Here is a 20,043-nt window from a genome sequence, read left to right as displayed (position 1 = left end):
CTAGTGTTAAGATGTGATGTCTTCAACACAGCCAAGTTTCACATCCAATAGCCGATTTCTATTTTTGTGCTGGGGTGTCATTAAACATATATTTAAGGATTGTCTGTTATTTCTTTTACGTTCATCAGGGTATGAACAAACAAACAAAATCATCCACATACTGTGTGAATCTATGAAGCCGTTCTCACATTAGTTTGCAGATTTTTTTTTTTTTTTTCATACCCAGATGAACATAAAAGAAATAAGAGACAATACTTGTAATTAAATTTTAAACATACTAATAACATAAAAAGTTCATATTTTATTTTAAATTATTTCTTTTGGTTAAAACAGTAACGCTCAGTAAGACAAATTACTAATATAAAATGATGTCATCAGGTACGACATTCCCTGATGACGTAATTTTTACATTCATCGAGAAATTAACAAACTCACGTTGCTGCATCTGGACCAATGGGATGACGTTATGTTGTAATGAATGGAATGGAAATTTAATTATTCATTCTTCAACACAGGTCACTTCTTATTCAAGTCATGAATAAACGTTAAGAAATCTGAGCGACAAAAACATCAGCACAACCTTTTGACTCTGTACAAGACAGAGTCAAAAGGATGTTTTTGTTTCTAATAGTGGGAGTTCAATGGACATTTTGACAGTTGTGATAAATACCAAATATGACATGTAATGCCAGTTACTAACCGGTTTATAAATAAAAGGATGTTTTTGTTTCTAATACTGGGAGTTCAATGGACATTTTGACAGTTGTGATAAATACCAAATATGACATGTAATGCCAGTTACTAACCGGTTTATAAATAAAAGGATGTTTTTGTTTCTAATACTGGGAGTTCAATGGACATTTTGACAGTTGTGATAAATACCAAATATGACATGTAATGCCAGTTACTAACCGGTTTATAAATAAAAGTTTCATTATAAATAAATAAACCGCAAAAATGTTCCTTGATTTACAAGGCAGTTAAACATTCATGTGTATTTATATAAATATGATATGTACTAGTTATTCCATGAGTTACAAATGCCTATTAAATGGCTTATAAATAAAACTAACATTATAAATCAAATGAAAAATAAATCAACTTCATATACATGTACTTGAATGGTTTGCGATATGTATAAGAAAATTTGAATAATTCTTTTCATACTTTTCAATAACAGAAACATGTGTACTATCAATTTTATCACAGTATTCATATAAAGTTCATGTAAGATAAATCAATTAAAAATACTTTTTAAAATGTGTGCGCATGTGCATATGTACATGTATGTATTCGTGTGTGTGTCTGTGTGTGTCTGTGTGTGCACGCATTATGTATGTGAGAGTGTGTGTCTCCATGTGAGTGTGATGTGATGTGTGTGCGTGTGCGTGTGCATGTGTGATGTTTATTTTAGATAAATTAATAAAAAATTAATAAATTTGTTGCTAATCTCATGTTCTTATGAATCATTAAAGAATGTGTCATGGTGAGACTGATGAAATTATAAACTACCGTACATTAAAATACAAACAGCTGATACATATTACAGTATAACAGAATTAATGATAATCAGGCACTACAGGTCAATAACTTGTTATTTATTTAATGAATACAGTAAGAAGTAGAAGTGTATGTTTCTAAACGTCAAGTGACCAAATACCATGTGACTAGATGGTCATTGCCATTAAATATACCATACAGGATGTACACACTTTATAGATGGCCCATAGAATCCCTGATAATATGTATTCCCTGTAACATATAAAAATGAAAATTATGGCATACACTACAATAATTTAGTGCAAAGACCTCTATGAAACAATAAATGTCAGCTCAATCTACTAATTGTAAAACAGATACATAGCAGCCAACAATTCAGTTTGTTGGGAGGGAAATCAATATAGAAGGCAGTGACTGAATCTGGATAAACACTATTTATTTTTAAAACGTAACAAGACAGAATTGTAGAAAACTTTGATAATTTTCTCAATACGAACTTAACCTGATCTCAACAAATGGCATATTCCCCCTATGTAAGTAGACTGGTCCAAACATCCCAACAGCCAATGGGATGGCTTAAAATATTCCATCGAGTCTTATGCTTCCTGTTCCGGTCACATGACCAAAGCTTTTTTCTTTCTCCTTCACCGATACATTCTGGACGGTTTTTTTCACTCTTGTTAAATCTAAGCCATCGTGTTTTTTCTGTTGGTTTAGTGGAGTGTTTTTAATATAGATTAGTTTCTGCCACATTTGTTTCAACTTTTTGTAGCTCCATTTGTTTAAATTCACTTTTCATAAGTTTTATTTTCAATCTTTTTACTTCAGTCGTGTGTCGATTGTCAGCCACCATTTTGTTGAGGCCAGGTCAAGTTAAAAAGAAATAATAATTGATGATCTTTAGTTTTGTTTTCTACTTCATTTTCAAAAGAGGGATCCCCAACATCTTCTGATTATTAAGTATGTCATATATAAAGAAAACTATACGTCATCACAACATTGTTATCTGCTGAAACAGAAGCTATATTCAGAGCAAAGATCCCTTTGTAAAAACAATTATTATTAATTACTGTTACTTAGTAGCATTAACTGTATCAGGCTGGAATGATCCACAGAAATATAAAATTGCCATGCAATTTTTGAAGTAAGGAATGTAACTACTTTTGTATACATAAATAAATGGAATACAAGAAACAATAATACATCATGGAATGTTCTAATTTAATTTGTTTCTATTAAAATTTGTTGCATGTGCCTCATCATCTTAGCAGCCTAGATGCAGCACTATATTTCTATTGTTTTATTCTGACCATTAAATAGGAACTGAAACTGAACTTTGTAAATTTATTTTTGTAAAATTGATTAAAGCCTCTTTGAAGAATAAATAAAGATGGTAAAATTGATGCTTTGTTTTGTTCCATATTATCGGGCTATGAAAAACTAAATTTTGGCAGGACATTTTCAAACAAAATTTACCAAATGATTTCATAGTATTTTTTGTTCCACCTTCAACCTGATTCAGTGAATAGTCTGTGTAGAAAAACAACATGGAATGTCCGAAATCTGACAAAATCAATATGGAAGTTTCATTTTAATGATCTCAAGTTCCTAATTAGTCAAGTACATGCATGTTGATGTATTCTGTAGTCATGTTCATCCATGCACTCTCGTTTCAACATGGCAGGTGCAGAGTTATAAACCTAAACTACACTAATGACGTGGTTTGTGCAGAAAAACATCTAAATTAGCTTGAATATTGTCAAGATCAACCATTCAGTGTATATTCTTGATTCCATGCTTATAAAACTTTATGTAAAGACCTGAAATTCTAAATTATTTCAGGGGAGAAGGTTTGAACCCTTCAGGCCCACAATTTTCCATTTGCTAGGTCATCCCACTGACACTGTGCAGCGCCCCCCCCCCCCCCCCCCCCCCCCACACTTTAAATCCAATCCGCAGGCTATGAAGTCTCATGTAGCTACAGTCTAGAAACTTGTTAGTCTTGACTTTAAAATTTTGTAAGCACATGCAAATCATTTACTAATTGCACTGATGGTTTCTTCAACTAAAAAAATGCAGTAGGCAATAAATAGTCATTTATGTTAAAATCTTGCATGGTGGGGGTTTTTTGTGTGTTTTTCATAGTCATCCAGTTCTTCACACATCCACCAACAATGAAAACATTTTAATTTTCTAACACTAAGACTGGTTTTAAAGTACTTTGTCTTTTCATTATTTTTTGCTGGTTTGTTGCACATCCAATGTAGTAATTCACGTTGTATGACACTAATGACCAGCATTTGTTGCCATAACATTTTACCTAGACAATGAATACAGGATGATGGGTCTGGTCTCTTGAACATGTACATGCATAGACTTACAGCTAAATGAAATGCCACATTTTTAAAAGTTTGAGACCATGGTCGTAACAAAGTGAAATCAGCAACAACTTTGGTCACTTTTAAAACAACAGTTAATGTTACTTCTAATCCAACTGAATAATTAAAAAACATATCACTTTTTTCTTTCTTTTCTATGTTTCAACAGAACAAAAGAAATCATTAAAAAGTCTAACAATCCAATGTTTAAAACAAAACAGGGCTTTTGTAGGTCATCTCCACATAAAGAAACCAATTTAAAAAAATGGACAGTCTTCTTCCAGTTGCAGACTATTAAACATTAAAAACAAATCTTGCATCTTTCTGCAGATGCAAGATTTTAAAACTTAAACACTCATACATATGTCCACAATTCTTCTTCACACATCCTCCAACGATGAAAAAACATTCTCACTTTCACCTCAAAACACCAATCACCATTAAAATCACACATTGTTAAGAATCATCCTTCCGAATACAAAACTGAATGATTGGATGAACAATGAGAGCCTGTATGAACATAAATCACCCACTATTCTGATTACAAAATGAGTATTTTTTTATGAACAATGAATGGATGAGGTGATGCAGTGATTGTGGGCCACCCGGGAAGAAAAAGCCTTTGTCAGATGAACAACGAGAATCCTGTTAGAGGGGTCTGAGAAAGCCTTCGTCAGACAAACGACGAGAATCCTGTGAGAGGTGTCCGTGATCCGGCCGTGTTGTTCACGACAATATCCCCATTGTTCAGACTCATCGCATAGTGACTACTCTCCACCTCACTGTCCGTGTAGGCGTACGCGTTGTGGGGGCTAGGGAAGCGCCACGATTGTCTCACATTGTCTTTGTTAGCATAGTGCGTAAAAGGAGGGGGAGGGGGCGACGACGGGCCTTTCTCACTCTCTAGATCACTCTCATCATCGCTTGGCTGAAAAAAAGAAAAAAAAAATATTATTCAGAATATTCTTATTAATCTTCTGACTACTACAGGCAAGATATCTCGCCCAACGTCACGCCAGTTGACATACTGTACTCTATACAGTGCATTCCCCAATTCAGATTTCCCACTGTTTTGCACACGACACTCACCAGAAAGACTTTATTAACAGGGAATGGAAGACAACTCAGTTTTCTGTGTCTTTAGATTTAGTTTTTTCAATACCTTGGAATTTTGAGTTGAATAGGTGTTTTTGGGCAAGTATTTTTGCTTGACAACAATGGCAGCATGTCACGGTCATTTTCAGGGATCGATAGCTGATTGTAACAGCTAATTTAATAATAAATTTGATGGCTTTACCACCAACGAAAATCACTAAATATTGGGATATGAATCTTAGTTTGGTTTTTAAAAACAATTCAGGTCCAAAAACCACTTATCAGGAACAATGGACATAAATACTGGACTTCTGGCCACAAATTCCCAATTAACCGATCTAAAATATCATAAAAATTAGAAAAATTCATGAAAATAATGCTTACTGATTCAAATACGAACTTTATTTTATGTATTTATAAAACATTTAAGTGAATATATGTGAGTAAAAATCATAAACTTGTACCTACCAAACATGGTTTTTGTCAAAAATTAATCCAGCAGTCTAAAGGTTAATAAAATATGTGAGGCACATTTTTAATAATCTTTACAAAAATAATTCTCTCTAAGGATTTTTAATTTTAAAATGAACTACAATGCAAAATAGTAAAGAGGAGGGTATACCATCTCATTTAAACTCATATTTACTATAAACTGATTTAAAACACTAAAAAAAAACATAGTTGGCCAAAATGCCAATAGTTGATGACATTTAATGCAGCTGCATTAATGTGAAAATAGACAGGAAAAGAAAGAAATGTTTTATTTAACGACGCACTCAAGACATTTTTATTTACGGTTATATGGCATCAGACATATGGTTAAGGACAACACAGATTTTGAGAGGAAACCCGCTGTCGCCACTACATGGGCTACTCTTCCGATTAGCAGCAAGGGATCTTTTATTTGCGCTTCCCACAGGCAGGATAGCACAAACCATGGCCTTTGTTGAACCAGTTATGGATCACTGGTCGGTGCAAGTGGTTTACACCTACCCACTGACACTTGCAGAGCACTCACTCAGGGTTTGGAGTCGGTATCTGGATTAAAAATCCCATGACTCGACTGGGATCCGAACCCAGTACCTACCAGCCTGTAGACCAATGGCCTAACCACGACGCCACCGAGGCCGGTAAAAATAGACAGGAGGACAATGAAATGTTGAGACTGTTAAGCTAAGAAATAGTTAAAAGAAGAGTTTCTAATTTAACTAATACCAAATATGACAATGTACACAATGGGTATCATGTGTAGGGTGTTTTTTATGTGCTCACATTTTACTCAAGAAATATTAATGCATAAAATCACCTAATTAATAATTTACTTTTTTATATTATATTACTAGACTAAGTACATTATATTATTTTACTTCACTTTTTGATTTGATTTGATTTAAGCTATTATTGAATCACCTCTGTTGAGTCTCCCAAGTCTGATGGTTTCTCTGTGATGCTGCTGCTGCTGTCATCTGGAATGGGCCCCTTGGCCATGGCGAGATCATCATCAGAGTACGTCACGCTAGCCGGGCTCGGCCTCGGGGGGGACCTACAGTTACAGACAAATCACTGATTAAATCCCACTACAATTACAAGTATACAAATCACTGATTACATTCCACTACAGTTACAAACAGATAAATCACTGGTTAATTCCACTACAGTTACAAACAGACAAATCACTGGTTAATTCCACTACAGTTACAAACAGACAAATCACTGATTACATTTCACTACAGTTACAAACAGACAAATCACTGGTTACATTCCACTAGAGTTACAAACAGACATCACTGGTTACATTCCACTACAGCTACAGACAGACAAATCACTGGTTATATTCCACTACAGTTACAAACAGACAAATCACTGATTACATTCCACTACAGTTACAAACAGACAAATCACTGGTTAACTTCTACTACAGTTACAAACAGACAAATCACTGGTTAAATTCCACTACAGTTACAAGTATACAAATCACTGGTTAATTCCACTACAGTTACAAGCAGAAGTATACAAATCACAGGTTAATTCCACTACAGTTACAAGTATACAAATAATTGGTTAAATTCCACTACAATTACAAGCAGGAGAATACAAATCACTGATTAAATTCCACTACAGTTACAAGCAGGAGAATACAAATTACTGATTAATTTCCACTACAGTTACAAGCAGTAGAATACCAATTAATGATTACATTACTAGTTACAAGTATACAAATCATTGGTTAAATTCCACTGCAGTTACAAGTATACAAATCATTGGTTAAATTCCACTACAGTTACAAGCAGGAGAATACCAATTAATGATTACATTACTACAGTTACAAGTATACAAATCACTGATTAATTTCCACTACAATTACAAGTATACAAATCACTGATTAATTTCCACTACAGTTACAAGCAGGAGAATACAAATTACTGATTAATTTCCACTACAGTTACAAGCAGTAGAATACCAATTAATGATTACATTACTACAGTTACAAGTATACAAATCACTGATTAATTTCCACTACAATTACAAGTATACAAATCACTGATTAAATTCCACTACAGTTACAAGCAGGAGAATACAAAATACTGATTAATTTCCACTACAGTTACAAGTATACAAATTACTGATTAATTTCCACTACAGTTACAAGCAGTAGAATACCAATTAATGATTACATTATTTCCACTACAGTTACAAGCAGTAGAATACCAATTAATGATTACATTATTACAGTTACAAGTATACAAATTACTGATTAATTTCCACTACAGTTACAAGCAGTAGAATACCAATTAATGATTACATTATTACAGTTACAAGTATACAAATTACTGATTAATTTCCACTACAGTTACAAGCAGTAGAATACCAATTAATGATTACATTATTACAGTTACAAGTATACAAATCACTGATTAATTCCACTACAGTTACCAGTACACAAATCACTGATTAAATTCAGTTACAAGCAGGAGAATACAAATTACTGATTAATTTCCACTAGTTACAAGTATACAAATTACTGATTAATTTCCACTGCAGTTACAAGTATACAAATCACTCATTAAATTCCACAGTCATTTCATCTGGGTAAACATGAGGTAAAAAGAAATGTATCTGCTTAGATGACTCTGCCATAAAGATACATGGAATTATCTTCATACAAATGAATATTTTAACCAATATATCAGCATATTAATAAATAGTTTAAACAGAACCTCTGCATAGAGATACATATTTTATAAAGGTTATCAGTTTGTTAAAAGATTTGACGGAGTTTAATACTGATGGGTTTATACAGGCTCATACTCAGCATGTACCAGTAAAGCTCAAAATTAATTTTGTGGAGTCAGAGCAATTTTCACTTCTCAGGTTTCAAGATGAAAACAAATGCTAGAAATTGCAAAGTAGTACTGAAAATTAGACTCAAAATTAAGACTTGCAGTGTAATTTTTTAACAGTAATGTGAAGACAAAGGTAGATACATATATAACATTTACATTTCCACTTCTGAAAATAATTGAGAATTCTTGATATATTTGAAATAGTATTAAAATATAAGATGAAAAGCTGCTTGTGAAATTATTATGTAAAAGCATTTTATGCATTTTGCTGCCTGGCTGGCCCATGTTGATTTCGAGCCTTGAACAGCATGTTTTTCAACATCAATTCATTAATGCCTGTTCTCAAATAATTACTGAGACAGCAGAGGTGAATCCATAGGAATACAGGGCTCGAACTTAAGAATTTGTCTCCCACAGCAATGTTTAAAATAATTACAATGGGTGAAACAGTCAACCGACGGCAATTTTGAGCCTGCCTATGGCAATTTTTTTAAAAGTGACATATACAGCAAATAAACCTGACTGAAAGGCTGTCTTGTTATATGTAGACATCTTTTAAATGTGCAAATGTTAAATATTGGCAGATAATGTACACCAGGTGTATACATTTCGTCATTGTTGAGGAGCTTTACCGATGGCACAAAAGTGCCATTGGTTATGCTCTCTACCTATAGCAACTTATATCTCAACGATGGCAATTGCCGTCGGTGCCGCCGTTAAGTTCGAGCCCTGGAATACCAGGGGACCCATTACCTCCCCACCACCCGATCACAAACAGATTAACACAGGTTTATCTTAAAATCAATGCAAAACATGACCACCCACTGGCATAGGAAGCTTTATATTTGCTTTATAATAGTGTAAAAGTGTGTAAATATAAAAGTGTGCCCCCCCCCCCCCCCCTACACTTTTTGGCATCTTCCTATGCTCGTGTGGCACCAAATTAAGTCTATAATAATGGACAGCCATTAAAACAAGAATTCGACACTACAAACCTTGCATATATATTTTTTGCCGAACCGTTCCTCATGTTGATGCTTCTCCTTGACTGCCGCAGTTCATACGTGGGGAAACCTCCTTCCTCTGGCTCTGGGGAGTCTGACGCCACGGTCGTTGTCGTCTGAGATCGCTTCATCTCTTCTTAACAGAACGATCAGACATGAGAATTAGCAAGAGCATAGAATTACACACCATCATTTGAGATACAATTTACTCAATTCAGATTAGATGATGCAGACTTCGGTGTGAAAAAAAATACGAGGGCGGTGATTAATTGCTCCCTTAAATTATAGGGAAACATTTAAGATATTACAATATTAATACCATATAAATTTACATGCTAAAGGGATATAAAAACTATTCTCTATGAAATGAAATCTCAGGGGAGTGATTGGGAGTGAGCGTGATAGCTCACCGTAAACATCGAGATCTGATAATGACACTAAAAAGTTATCTTTTGAAAAAATACACAGAACAACATCAATATGAAAAATGAGATGTCAGTACTGTAATCTGATCAAGGCAATGACAAAAGAAACTTAATTACATGGATTTTGAACTAGCGGTATAAAAATTGCGTTCTCTTTCATTATAAGAATTATTTGTGATTTTTGTGTGAATTCATCAATGTATAATAGTAAGAAATTTAGTTTTAAATCATGTAGCATTGCAAAGCAAGTTTATACCATTTGTACTCTTATACATGTACAAAATTTTAATGACAAATTATTTTAACAAAATTAACATTTTATCGGATATGCTCTTAGGGGAGGGAGAAGGGTAGCAAAAAAGTGTACGGTCTGTAAGCTCGTTAAAATGTTCATAATTGTCAAGGTTTTAAGTAGAAGGTGGGAAGGAAATGTTTTATTTAACGACGCACTCAACACGTTTTATTTGTGGTTATATGGCATCAGGCATATGGTTTAGGACCACACAGATATTGAGAAAGGAAACCCACTGTCACCACTTCATGGGCTACTCTTTTCAATTAGCAGCAAGGGATCTTTTATATGCACCATCCCACAGACAGGATAGTACATACCACAGCCTTTATTACACCAGTTGTGGAGCACTGGCTGGAACGAGAAATAGCCAAAAGAAGGTGGGAGATTAGAAAACATTAAAATTTTGTTAACTCTGACTGCACTAAGTGGGGTTGGAAGAGTAACAAAAAAGTGTATGGTTTGCAAACTTGTGAAAAATGTTGTTATCCATGAACGACCCGGGGATGAGAGAATTCAAAGTGAACTTACTGTTAGATCTGTGTCTGCGACTGATGAGACAGAGGAGCGAGATGATGATGAGGATGACTATGACACCGGTCAGCGCGATGATCACCAGGAACCACCACTCTGTGTGGAAAGGTTTCGCCTTGCCAACAGGACTCATAGCTGGAAGAAAAAATATTGAAGTTATTGTTTGTTTTCTTGAACAACACTAGAGAACACCGAGTTATGAAGCATCAGCTATTGGACGTCTAACATTTGGTAATTTTGACATAGAGTCTTAGTGAAGTTTGTTTTGTTTAACGACACCACTAGAGCATATTGATTTATTAATCATCGGCTATTGAACGTCAAACATTCGGTAATTTTGCCATAGTGTCTTAGTGTGAAAACCAGCTACAAGAGATCTTTTTTGCCATTAACACAGCACATACCACAGATTTGATTACCAGTCATGCACTAGATGGAATGAGAAATAGCACATCGACCCACTGACACACATCCAGACCAACTGCGCATCAGGTAAGTGCTTTGTATACAAGTCATGGTGCACTAGATGGAATGAGAAATAGCACAATCGACCCACTGACAGGGATCGATCCTAGACCAACTGCGCATCAGGTAAGTGCTTTACGTTACAAGCATGAATGAACGAACGAACGAACGAACGAACGAACGAACGACCAATCGACGACCAAACGAATAAACGAATGAATGAATGAATGTTTAACCATACACAAGCATGAAAAAGACATCAGCTGTTGGGTGTCAAACAATAGTAAATGAAATGAAATAAATGAATAAATCAATTATCAACATCATTATAAAAATTCAAAAGTTAAATTAAAACATCGTCAAGAGCAGTGCAACAAATACTAATATCACAGGTAAGTAAGTGAGTAAGTGACGATTATGATTTGTACCTGGTCCTGGCGTCTGCTGATATGCGGAGACGTCACTGGGGTAGCTGATGCTGTCAGAGTTGATGGCGATCACTCGGAACTGGTAGCGAGTGTTTGGCGTCAGGTTCTGGAAACTTATCACGGCCATCGGCTCTCGGGAGTTCTTCTGCATGATCGTCTTGAATTTCTGTTCATCTGGAGAAATATATTGGTAATTATCTTCATGTTATTTATTACATGCAAAACAGTGCACGTTATCTTTCAAGTGCAGATAGCTTATACTGGGTGAAAAATGTTAGCATATACACGGATACGGGTCCGATACAGGTCCGATTATGTGTCGTATATGGAAATGGGATGTTCACATGTGTACAATTAGAGATGAAATACACATACAGCAACAGGTCTTTCCAAACAAAAACTAGCATGTCAAGCTATAGTTGTCATTCTCCAGCTACACGGAGCAATTGAAATAACCATATCTGCATGCAGAAGCCTATCCGTGTGGGGCGCGACGTAGCCCAGTGGTAAAGCGCTCGCTTGATGTGCGGTCGGTTTGGGATCGATCCCCGTCAGTGGGCCCATTGGGCTATTTCTCGCTCCAGCCAGTGCTCCACGACTGGTACATCAAAGGCCGTGGTATGTGCTATCCTGACTATGGGATGGTGCATATAAAAGATTACTTGCTGCTAATCGAAAAGAGTAGCCCATGAAGTGGTGACAGCGGGTTTCCTCCCTCAATATCTGTGTGGTCCTTAACCATATGTCCGATGCCATATAACCGTAAATAAAATGTGTTGAGTGCATTGTTAAATAAACCATTTCCTTCCTTCCTTTTGCAGTGTTCTAGCTAGGATTTGAGGGCAGGGTGCTCACTTATTATGAGGGCACTTTCTGTGGGAATAATTGTTTATGAAGGCAGTAATTTATATACCATAACCGAAAGAAAAAAAAAGAAAAAAAATGAAAATTATGAATTTAATGCTAATTAATAATATAGGGTTGATAAATAATGTAACAGTTGTATGGATGCACTGCTGGACATACACTGGTCAGTTTCATAGTTAACATCTTTGGGTTGTTACATACACAAAAAATGAACAAATTTTTTAGGTATTTATATACAACTTAGCACCATGCAACATCAGTAGGGACATACAACTGATCAGTTTATTTCAAACATTGCAAGATCTTCTGGTTTTTCACACTTGGAACTTCTCTGTTGTCTTATTTAGCAGTGTTTCAACGTGAAAGAATTTCCAGATAAGTTTAATTTGAAGTAACTTGCTTCCAGCTGGAACATTTAGTTTGCTCCTTCAGTCTGTTTTTATCATTTTCAACTGAGAAAACACTATTTGAAATTCAGCACTGCTCAAAGGTAGAGTTCTGTATCTGTGTATATGGGAACACAGCTTAACACGGTGTATATAGCAGATGAGGCATGGCTGACCCTTGTTTCAAAGGTATGTACATCACGATAAAACACTGTATGAAACTGAATTAAAAACACTTCAATACCATACTACTTGATGAATTCAAAATTATGTGCTTGAAAATATATACCTGCATCTTTCTAATATCTTTCACATAATCTTCTTCTTTTTTTTTTTTTTTATCATATATGAAAATACTGAAGATTCAAAAGACTAAAATTTACAGTTTACTTCAAAACCTGAAGGTTGAAATTTTATATAATATTGATGGTTATTTTAATTATTATCCATATGGTTCAACATAACTGAGTTAATAATAATCATACGAAGCACACGTGTAATAACAAATGTGATGACGTAATTTTGGGAAGCGACGTCATAACATGAGGTTGCTTCTCCAGTCCTAGCTCAGACTGTGCATTTGAAATATGACGTCATTTCGTCATCTCCTAGTTGTGGCTGAAACATTTTGAGTTTGGTCTTGTTATTCATAAAGAAAACAACAATAATAATATGGATAATAAAGAAATTATTACACTTGCGTGTTAGTCGTACTGATTTTACGCTCTCGCTCGGGCAATACAAAAATCCTGACACTCGTTTCGTAAAATCAGTACGACACACAAGCTCATATAATAATCTCTATTTATTAAATACTGCAAACCACTACGTTTTTTTTTTTAAACATTCATTTATCACCTGTGATATTTAGTTATGTTTGTTATTACAATAGCAATACAAATTACAAAATATTACTCTGTTATATCAATAGTATACATGTACATGTATGTCTAAAATGAAAAACCCTGTAAATGTTTACCCTATGTTGGATTGTAAGGAAAAGAAAGAAATGTTTTATTTAACAACGCACTCAACACATTTTATTTACAGTTATATGGCATCAAACATATGGTTATGAACCACACTGATTTTGAGAGGAAACCCGCTGTCGCAACTACATGGGCTACTCGTTCCGATTAGCAGCAAGGGATCTTTCATTTGCACTTCCCACAGGCAGGATAGCACAAACCATGGCCTTTGTTGAACCAGTTATGGATCACTGGTCGGTGCAAGTGGTTTACACCTATCCACTGAGCCTTGCGGAGCACTCACTCAGGGTTTGGAGTCGGTATTTGGATTAAAAATCCCATGCCTCGACTGGGATCCAAACCCAGTACCTACCAGCCTGTAGATCGATGGCCTAACCACGACGCCACCGAGGCCGGTACATTTTGACAAGTGATTTACATCATTTATTTTTTCAGCGGTGAAAAGTCAGTTTTCTCTAATACCAAATATATGGTTCCAGAGACAGAAACTGCTGAACATGTAAATAGAATGGAGTGCGCGACTATTTGTTACGTTTTACATAGTACACCAAAAGTGGGTTCTCTTAAAGAACTTGCTTTTGCAAATAAATTCGGCAGTAAATATTAATAACAAATAGTATGCTATATACAGCAAAGGACTAACTATTTAAGTAAATAATATTTGTTTTATTTCTTTTCGGTTACACATGTTTACTTTACTGTGTGTTCTTAGGTGCGCTACTTGATTACTCAAGGATATATTAAATATTTGATATTTTAGGTTAAACATACAATGAACCCTGTCTAAACCGGATGTAATATTTATTCATTTGAAACAGGATCCGTGTAAACAGGGTCGTATTTTAGAATTTAGAAAATTTGGGACCATGTAATTTGGCCGGTTTGGACAGGATTCCTATTTGTTCAGGATCCGGTTTAGACAGGTTTTATTTTATATAATAATGGGAAACGTTTTAATGTGTATTCAGGAGTGAAAAATATCCCCCTAGTCTGCCGGACTAGTACCAACCAACATTTACTAGTCCATCAGATTTTCTACTGCAGCACAAGACTGTTACAATACAAACTGAACTTCAAATGAACATACAGTTGAATCAGTACACAGTGACATTTGTTGGCTCTTTTTCATTCCAGCCTTTGATATCAATTTAAACTGAGCACAATAAGAGTAGCAAAGTATAAGGAGAAACAAGAATTGAACTTAAAATAGAGGTAGTATAGATGACATATGCAAAAGAAATGATAGCAGGTTCAATTGGTAGTGATATTTGTAACTCATCCATCACAATCATTCCATACATTTGGTGATCAGACTGGTACGTTTTCCACCACTGCATATTAATTTAAAACAACAGTCCTTTGGTTACAGTTAATTCCTTTATTTTCATAAGCTTACATTTTCAGTTTTGCTTTAAAAAACCCACATGTATTTCATTGGGTATTTAAATTCATGGATCAAAAAGGTAGAATCATAAATTTGTATCATATCTATACATTAATTAATCTTTGTTGTGTTCATAAATTCATTGAATTACATGAATATTAGACCACCACCAACAAAAGTGATTACACAGTAGTCGAGGAAGGAAGGAAATGTTTTATTTAATGATGCACTCAACACATTTTATTTACGGTTATATGGCGTCAGACATATGGTTAAGGACTACACAGATATTGAGAGAGAAAACCCGCTGTCGCCACTTCATGGGCTACTCTTTTCGATAAGCAGCAAGGGAACTTTTATATGCACCATCCCACAGACAGGGTAGCACATACCATGGCCTTTGACATACCAGTTGTGATGCACTGGCTGGAACGAGAAATAGCTCAATGGGCCCAATGCCGTAGATTGATGCCACACCGAGCGCACATCGAGCGAGCGCTGTACCACTGGGCTATGTCCAGCCCCTCACAGTAGTCAACACCAGTGTCATATACCATTAAGACAATTAGATGGTGGCACCAGTTACCTGCTTTTTTCTTGGCTTTTTTAAAACATTTATATCAACAGATCCCCTGTTTACAGATATATCCCAACAAGTTACCTTCTGCCTTGGCCTGAATCATGTAGCCAAAGATGTTGGATGCTCCTTCACCGTTGTTCATCCAGGTCAAGGTCACAAACTTTTGCGTAACTTCAAGTTCGGGCTTTGATGGTTGGCCGGGAGCCACTACATGGGTAGAAAACAAATTAATAAAATAAAAATAAAAATACAAAAACTGAGTCACACTATACAAAATACATTTTATACTGAAGCAGAATTAACCAAATATTCTAATACCAATTAGAATATCAAAAGTCATATGCTTGTACAAAACAGGAAAAGAAAGAAATGTTTTATTTAACGACGCACTCAACACATTTTATTTACGGTTATATGGCGTCAGACATATGGTTAAGGACCACACAGATTTTGAGAGGAAACCCGCTACCGCCACTTCATGGGCTACTCTTTCCGATTAGCAGCAAGGGATCTTTTATTTGCGCTTCCCACAGGCAGGATAGCACAAACCATTGCCTTTGTTGAACCAGTTATGGATCACTGGTCGGTGCAAGTGGTTTACACCTACCCACTGAGTCTTGCGGAGCACCGACTCAGGGTTTGGAGTCGGTATCTGGATTAAAAATCCCATGCCTCAACTGGGATCCGAACCCAGTACCTACCAGCCTGTAGACCAATGGCCTAACCACGACACCACCGAGGCCAGTGTACAAAACAGGAATGCTGTGGAATTAAATGTCTCACCTACTATAAACATTATGCAAATTGTCCGAGGACTTCTCAATGCAAAATTTTAACATTAAACATAAAAAGTTGTCGTTAAAAAAGTAATACTTATATCTCATCTTTTTATTTTGTAAAGGCAAGACAAAAACACAGAGTCGAACTATATGGCACAATTCATACTGATTCTGTAGCACAAAAATGACCAGCAATACATTATCTCCTACTGCACCCAACAATTGTTGTTCAAGGGCCTTAACTCTGTGAAAGAGGGTAAATTGCTATGAAAGTCAAACATGATCTAACAGTACATGATAAAGCTATACACAAAATTTAATCTGAGTATTTTGAGGTATTGTAAAAAAAATAAAAAAATAAAAACATTTGACAGACTGACGAACATGCAGATGAAAAGACAGACAAACAAAAAGAAAGACAGTGATGAAACCTATAGTCCCCACCGATTGGACCAGTAGAGGACTTAATAACGGTGATTAAAAGTCTTACGTCCAGGTTGCGGGCCGGTCACAGAGCTGTTGATTCTGGCCGGTCCGAAGCCGATGCGGGTACGAGCGCGGATCTCATACGTGTAGTTGCTGTACTCGTCTAGCTCGTCGATCGTGATGCTGTGCTGCGAGCCGTTCAGAAACAGCTTCACCAGCTTCGTCTCCACTGAAACAAAGGGAAACAACTCATGACAAATTACAGGGTACATACAGGTGTAATAAACAACATTTTCAGGGCTTACGTTATCTGTAATGGTAGCTAATAAAAGATTGAGAATGAGATATACAGTGTAACCCCTCTAAAGTAGACACTCAAACATCCAACTAAAAAGTCAGGTTTTTAAGGGTATCTGGTGTAGAGAGGTTATGTTTTGTAATGAATGAATGAATGAAAGAAAGAAATGTTTTATTTAACGATGCACTCAACACATTTTATTTACGGTTATATGGCGTCAGACATATGGTTAAGGACCACACAGATTTTGAGAGGAAACCCGCTGTCGCCATTACATGGGCTACTCTTCCGATTGGCAGCAAGGGATCTTTTATTTGCGCTTCCAACAGGCAGGATAGCACAAACCATGGCCTTTGTTGAACCAGTTATGGATCACTGGTCGGTGCAAGTGGTTTACACCTACCCACTGAGCCTTGCGGAGCACTCACTCAGGGTTTGGAGTCGGTATCTGGATTAAAAATCCCATGTCTCGACTGGGATCCGAACCCAGTACCTACCAGCCTGTAGACCGATGGCCTGCCACGACGCCACCAAGGCCAGTGAATGAATGAATGAATGAATGAATGATTGAATGAATGGAATGGTTTAACGACACCCCAGCACAAAAATTAACATTGGCTTAAAAAGGAACCAGGAAAAAATACAGGAGGTCTGGTTTTGAAAGGTTTTACTGTTACTGTAGTATCTGAATTTGATAAAAATTCAATTAACATACATTTTGCAACCGGAATTAAGTTAAATTTTATGTAATTTATCTTCTTTTCTAACTTCAAGGACTTACATTTTGTGTGAACCTTGAGTAATGACTTTTCATGAGGTGCAACATAGAGGTTGAGCTTCTACCTGAGGCATGTATGGTCAAAAGATCAATCTTTGTTAGTGGACCGATTGCACTGTGGCCATTCCAAATAGCCATTCATTGCTGATATGTCAAAGGGTATGAAGGTGCATATGCCAGATCCCATGCTGCTAACGAAAGAGTTGTTTTGTTTTTGTGTAGCTCAGTAGTAGAGTGCTTTCCTAAGGTGGAATGGGTCACAGGGTCAATCACCCTCATTGGATCCATTGTCTTTTTTTCATCCCAATCTGTGCTCATGAATGGTTTATGAATGGTTTTCGAAAGGCCATGGTATGTGCCATCTTGACTGTATAAAAAGATATCTTGATATGTAGCATCTAGATTTATGTTCCTTAATAATTATATAAAGAAAGGGCAAAAATAATTAATATCATTATAGTGACTGTATTACTGTTAGCACACTTAACATGACAGGTGCGAGGCATTCATTATCACTTACATCCGTGTGGCTGAGAAAGAAAGTAGATGAGTTCATATTTGATTATATTCCCGTTGGGTTTTTCCGGCGGTGACCAGCTCACTGTCACCCTCTGTAACGTGATGTTAGAAAAGTTCAGCTGTCCAGGAATAGTCGGCACTGCAATAAAAACACAACATCTTACAAACTGATGTGATGAAAATATCCTCAGTGAACAAGACAGAAGAATTTAATAGCTAAAGGGAATGCTTAATGATACCATAACACCTTGTTTAATCAGTGGCTGTTACACTGGTGTAGCCAGGATTTCAGACTGAGCAGCCACACACAGTCTAGGAGTTATATTATTGAGGGGGGAGACAAGCAAATAAAAAGATAGTGGGGGGGGGGGGGGGAAAGACACCTCCTCTCCTGGCTACACTATTGGGCTGTTAGGAAACAGTGAAATTTGGTTTAGAGAAAAAAAAAAAAAAGAGTTGGTGTTGTCATATACAATACTCATCAAGGGACCCTTTTATTAAAGTTATGAAAAGGATAAATAACCATAAAAAATAAAACTAGTACACACAGGAATAAAATTATTTATAAAATTAAAAACCCAATATGGCCGTCATGGTGTTGTGGTTAAGCTATCAGACATAAGGCTGGTAGGTACTGTGTTCGCAGCTCGGTACCGGCTCCCACTTAGAGTGAGTTTTAATGACTCAGTGGGTAGGTGTAAGACCACTACACTCTCTTCTTTCTCACTAACAACTAACAACTAACCCACTGTCCTGGACAGACAGCCCAGATAGCTAAGGTGAGTGCCCAGGACGCCGTGTTTGAACCTTAATTGGATATAAGCACAAAAATAAGTTGAAATAATAATTAAAAAAAGAAAGAAGCAATTCAAAGATTTAAGCTGACTGAAAGACTTACATCCTTCCAGTGTTCGGTTAGAGACTGTAGGACTCTTTGGCCCGTCGCCCGCGAGGTTGTACGCCTGGACGGTCATGTGGTACATAGTGAACGTATCCAGCTCACCAAGCAGGAAGTGAGAGTCGGGAGAAATCTTCGTCTGGGCATACTCCACCGACGAGTTCTCAGGCCAGTACAAAATCTAAACAATAAATTCAATTTCCACTTAAAATACATGTCTCTGAGAATAAAAAATTGGCATAAAGTTTTTACGGGTTATACACACAGGGTTGTACAAACACAAATTCAGGTAACCCATTTTATTTTTGTATAACCCGTTATGACCACGTAATGATGCCCTAAATTTAATATGCAAATGATAAACAGGTTACCCAAAATATGAATGTGTAAGCAATATGTAAACCAAAAAATTAATTTTGTAATTATCAGAGGTCTGAAAATAGACTAGAAATCATTCAAATATAAGTTCTTCGGCTACACCTGAGATTCTACTCATCTACTGGTCTGACCCATGTCATTAAACTTCTAACTACTGCAGGCAAGATATCTCGTGTGATGTCATGCCAGTCGACATACTGTACACTGTATACTGTGCATTACCCAATTCATATTTCCTGCCGTTTTGCACATGACACTCACCAGAAATACAAAACAGGAAACACTTACTGACACTA

The 20,043-nt window shown here is 36.1% G+C and overlaps 1 protein-coding gene across 2 annotated transcripts in view; it reads right to left on the bottom strand.

Moving 5' to 3' along the window:
- Positions 1-3,439: 3,439 nt before the first annotated feature.
- LOC121379103 (protein sidekick-like) overlaps positions 3,440-20,043 on the bottom strand; it is a 94,719-nt gene continuing 78,115 nt past the window's right edge. Inside the window, exons 26-34 of one of the 2 annotated variants that reach the window (XM_041507574.1) lie at positions 19,370-19,550; positions 18,473-18,610; positions 16,941-17,105; positions 15,753-15,878; positions 11,466-11,639; positions 10,570-10,707; positions 9,313-9,457; positions 6,384-6,516; positions 3,440-4,806 (exon numbers count right to left, since the gene is read on the bottom strand). In XM_041507574.1, coding sequence (XP_041363508.1) covers positions 4,552-4,806; positions 6,384-6,516; positions 9,313-9,457; positions 10,570-10,707; positions 11,466-11,639; positions 15,753-15,878; positions 16,941-17,105; positions 18,473-18,610; positions 19,370-19,550 — 1,455 coding nt within the window. In that variant the 3' untranslated portion in view covers positions 3,440-4,551. The remainder of the gene's footprint in view (positions 4,807-6,383; positions 6,517-9,312; positions 9,458-10,569; positions 10,708-11,465; positions 11,640-15,752; positions 15,879-16,940; positions 17,106-18,472; positions 18,611-19,369; positions 19,551-20,043) is intronic. The other variant, XM_041507576.1, reaches the window with a different exon arrangement.

This window comes from Gigantopelta aegis, chromosome 8 (assembly GCF_016097555.1).
Source record: "Gigantopelta aegis isolate Gae_Host chromosome 8, Gae_host_genome, whole genome shotgun sequence".
Lineage (NCBI taxonomy): Eukaryota > Metazoa > Mollusca > Gastropoda > Neomphalida > Peltospiridae > Gigantopelta > Gigantopelta aegis.
This window is presented reverse-complemented; position numbering and strand designations above follow the sequence as displayed.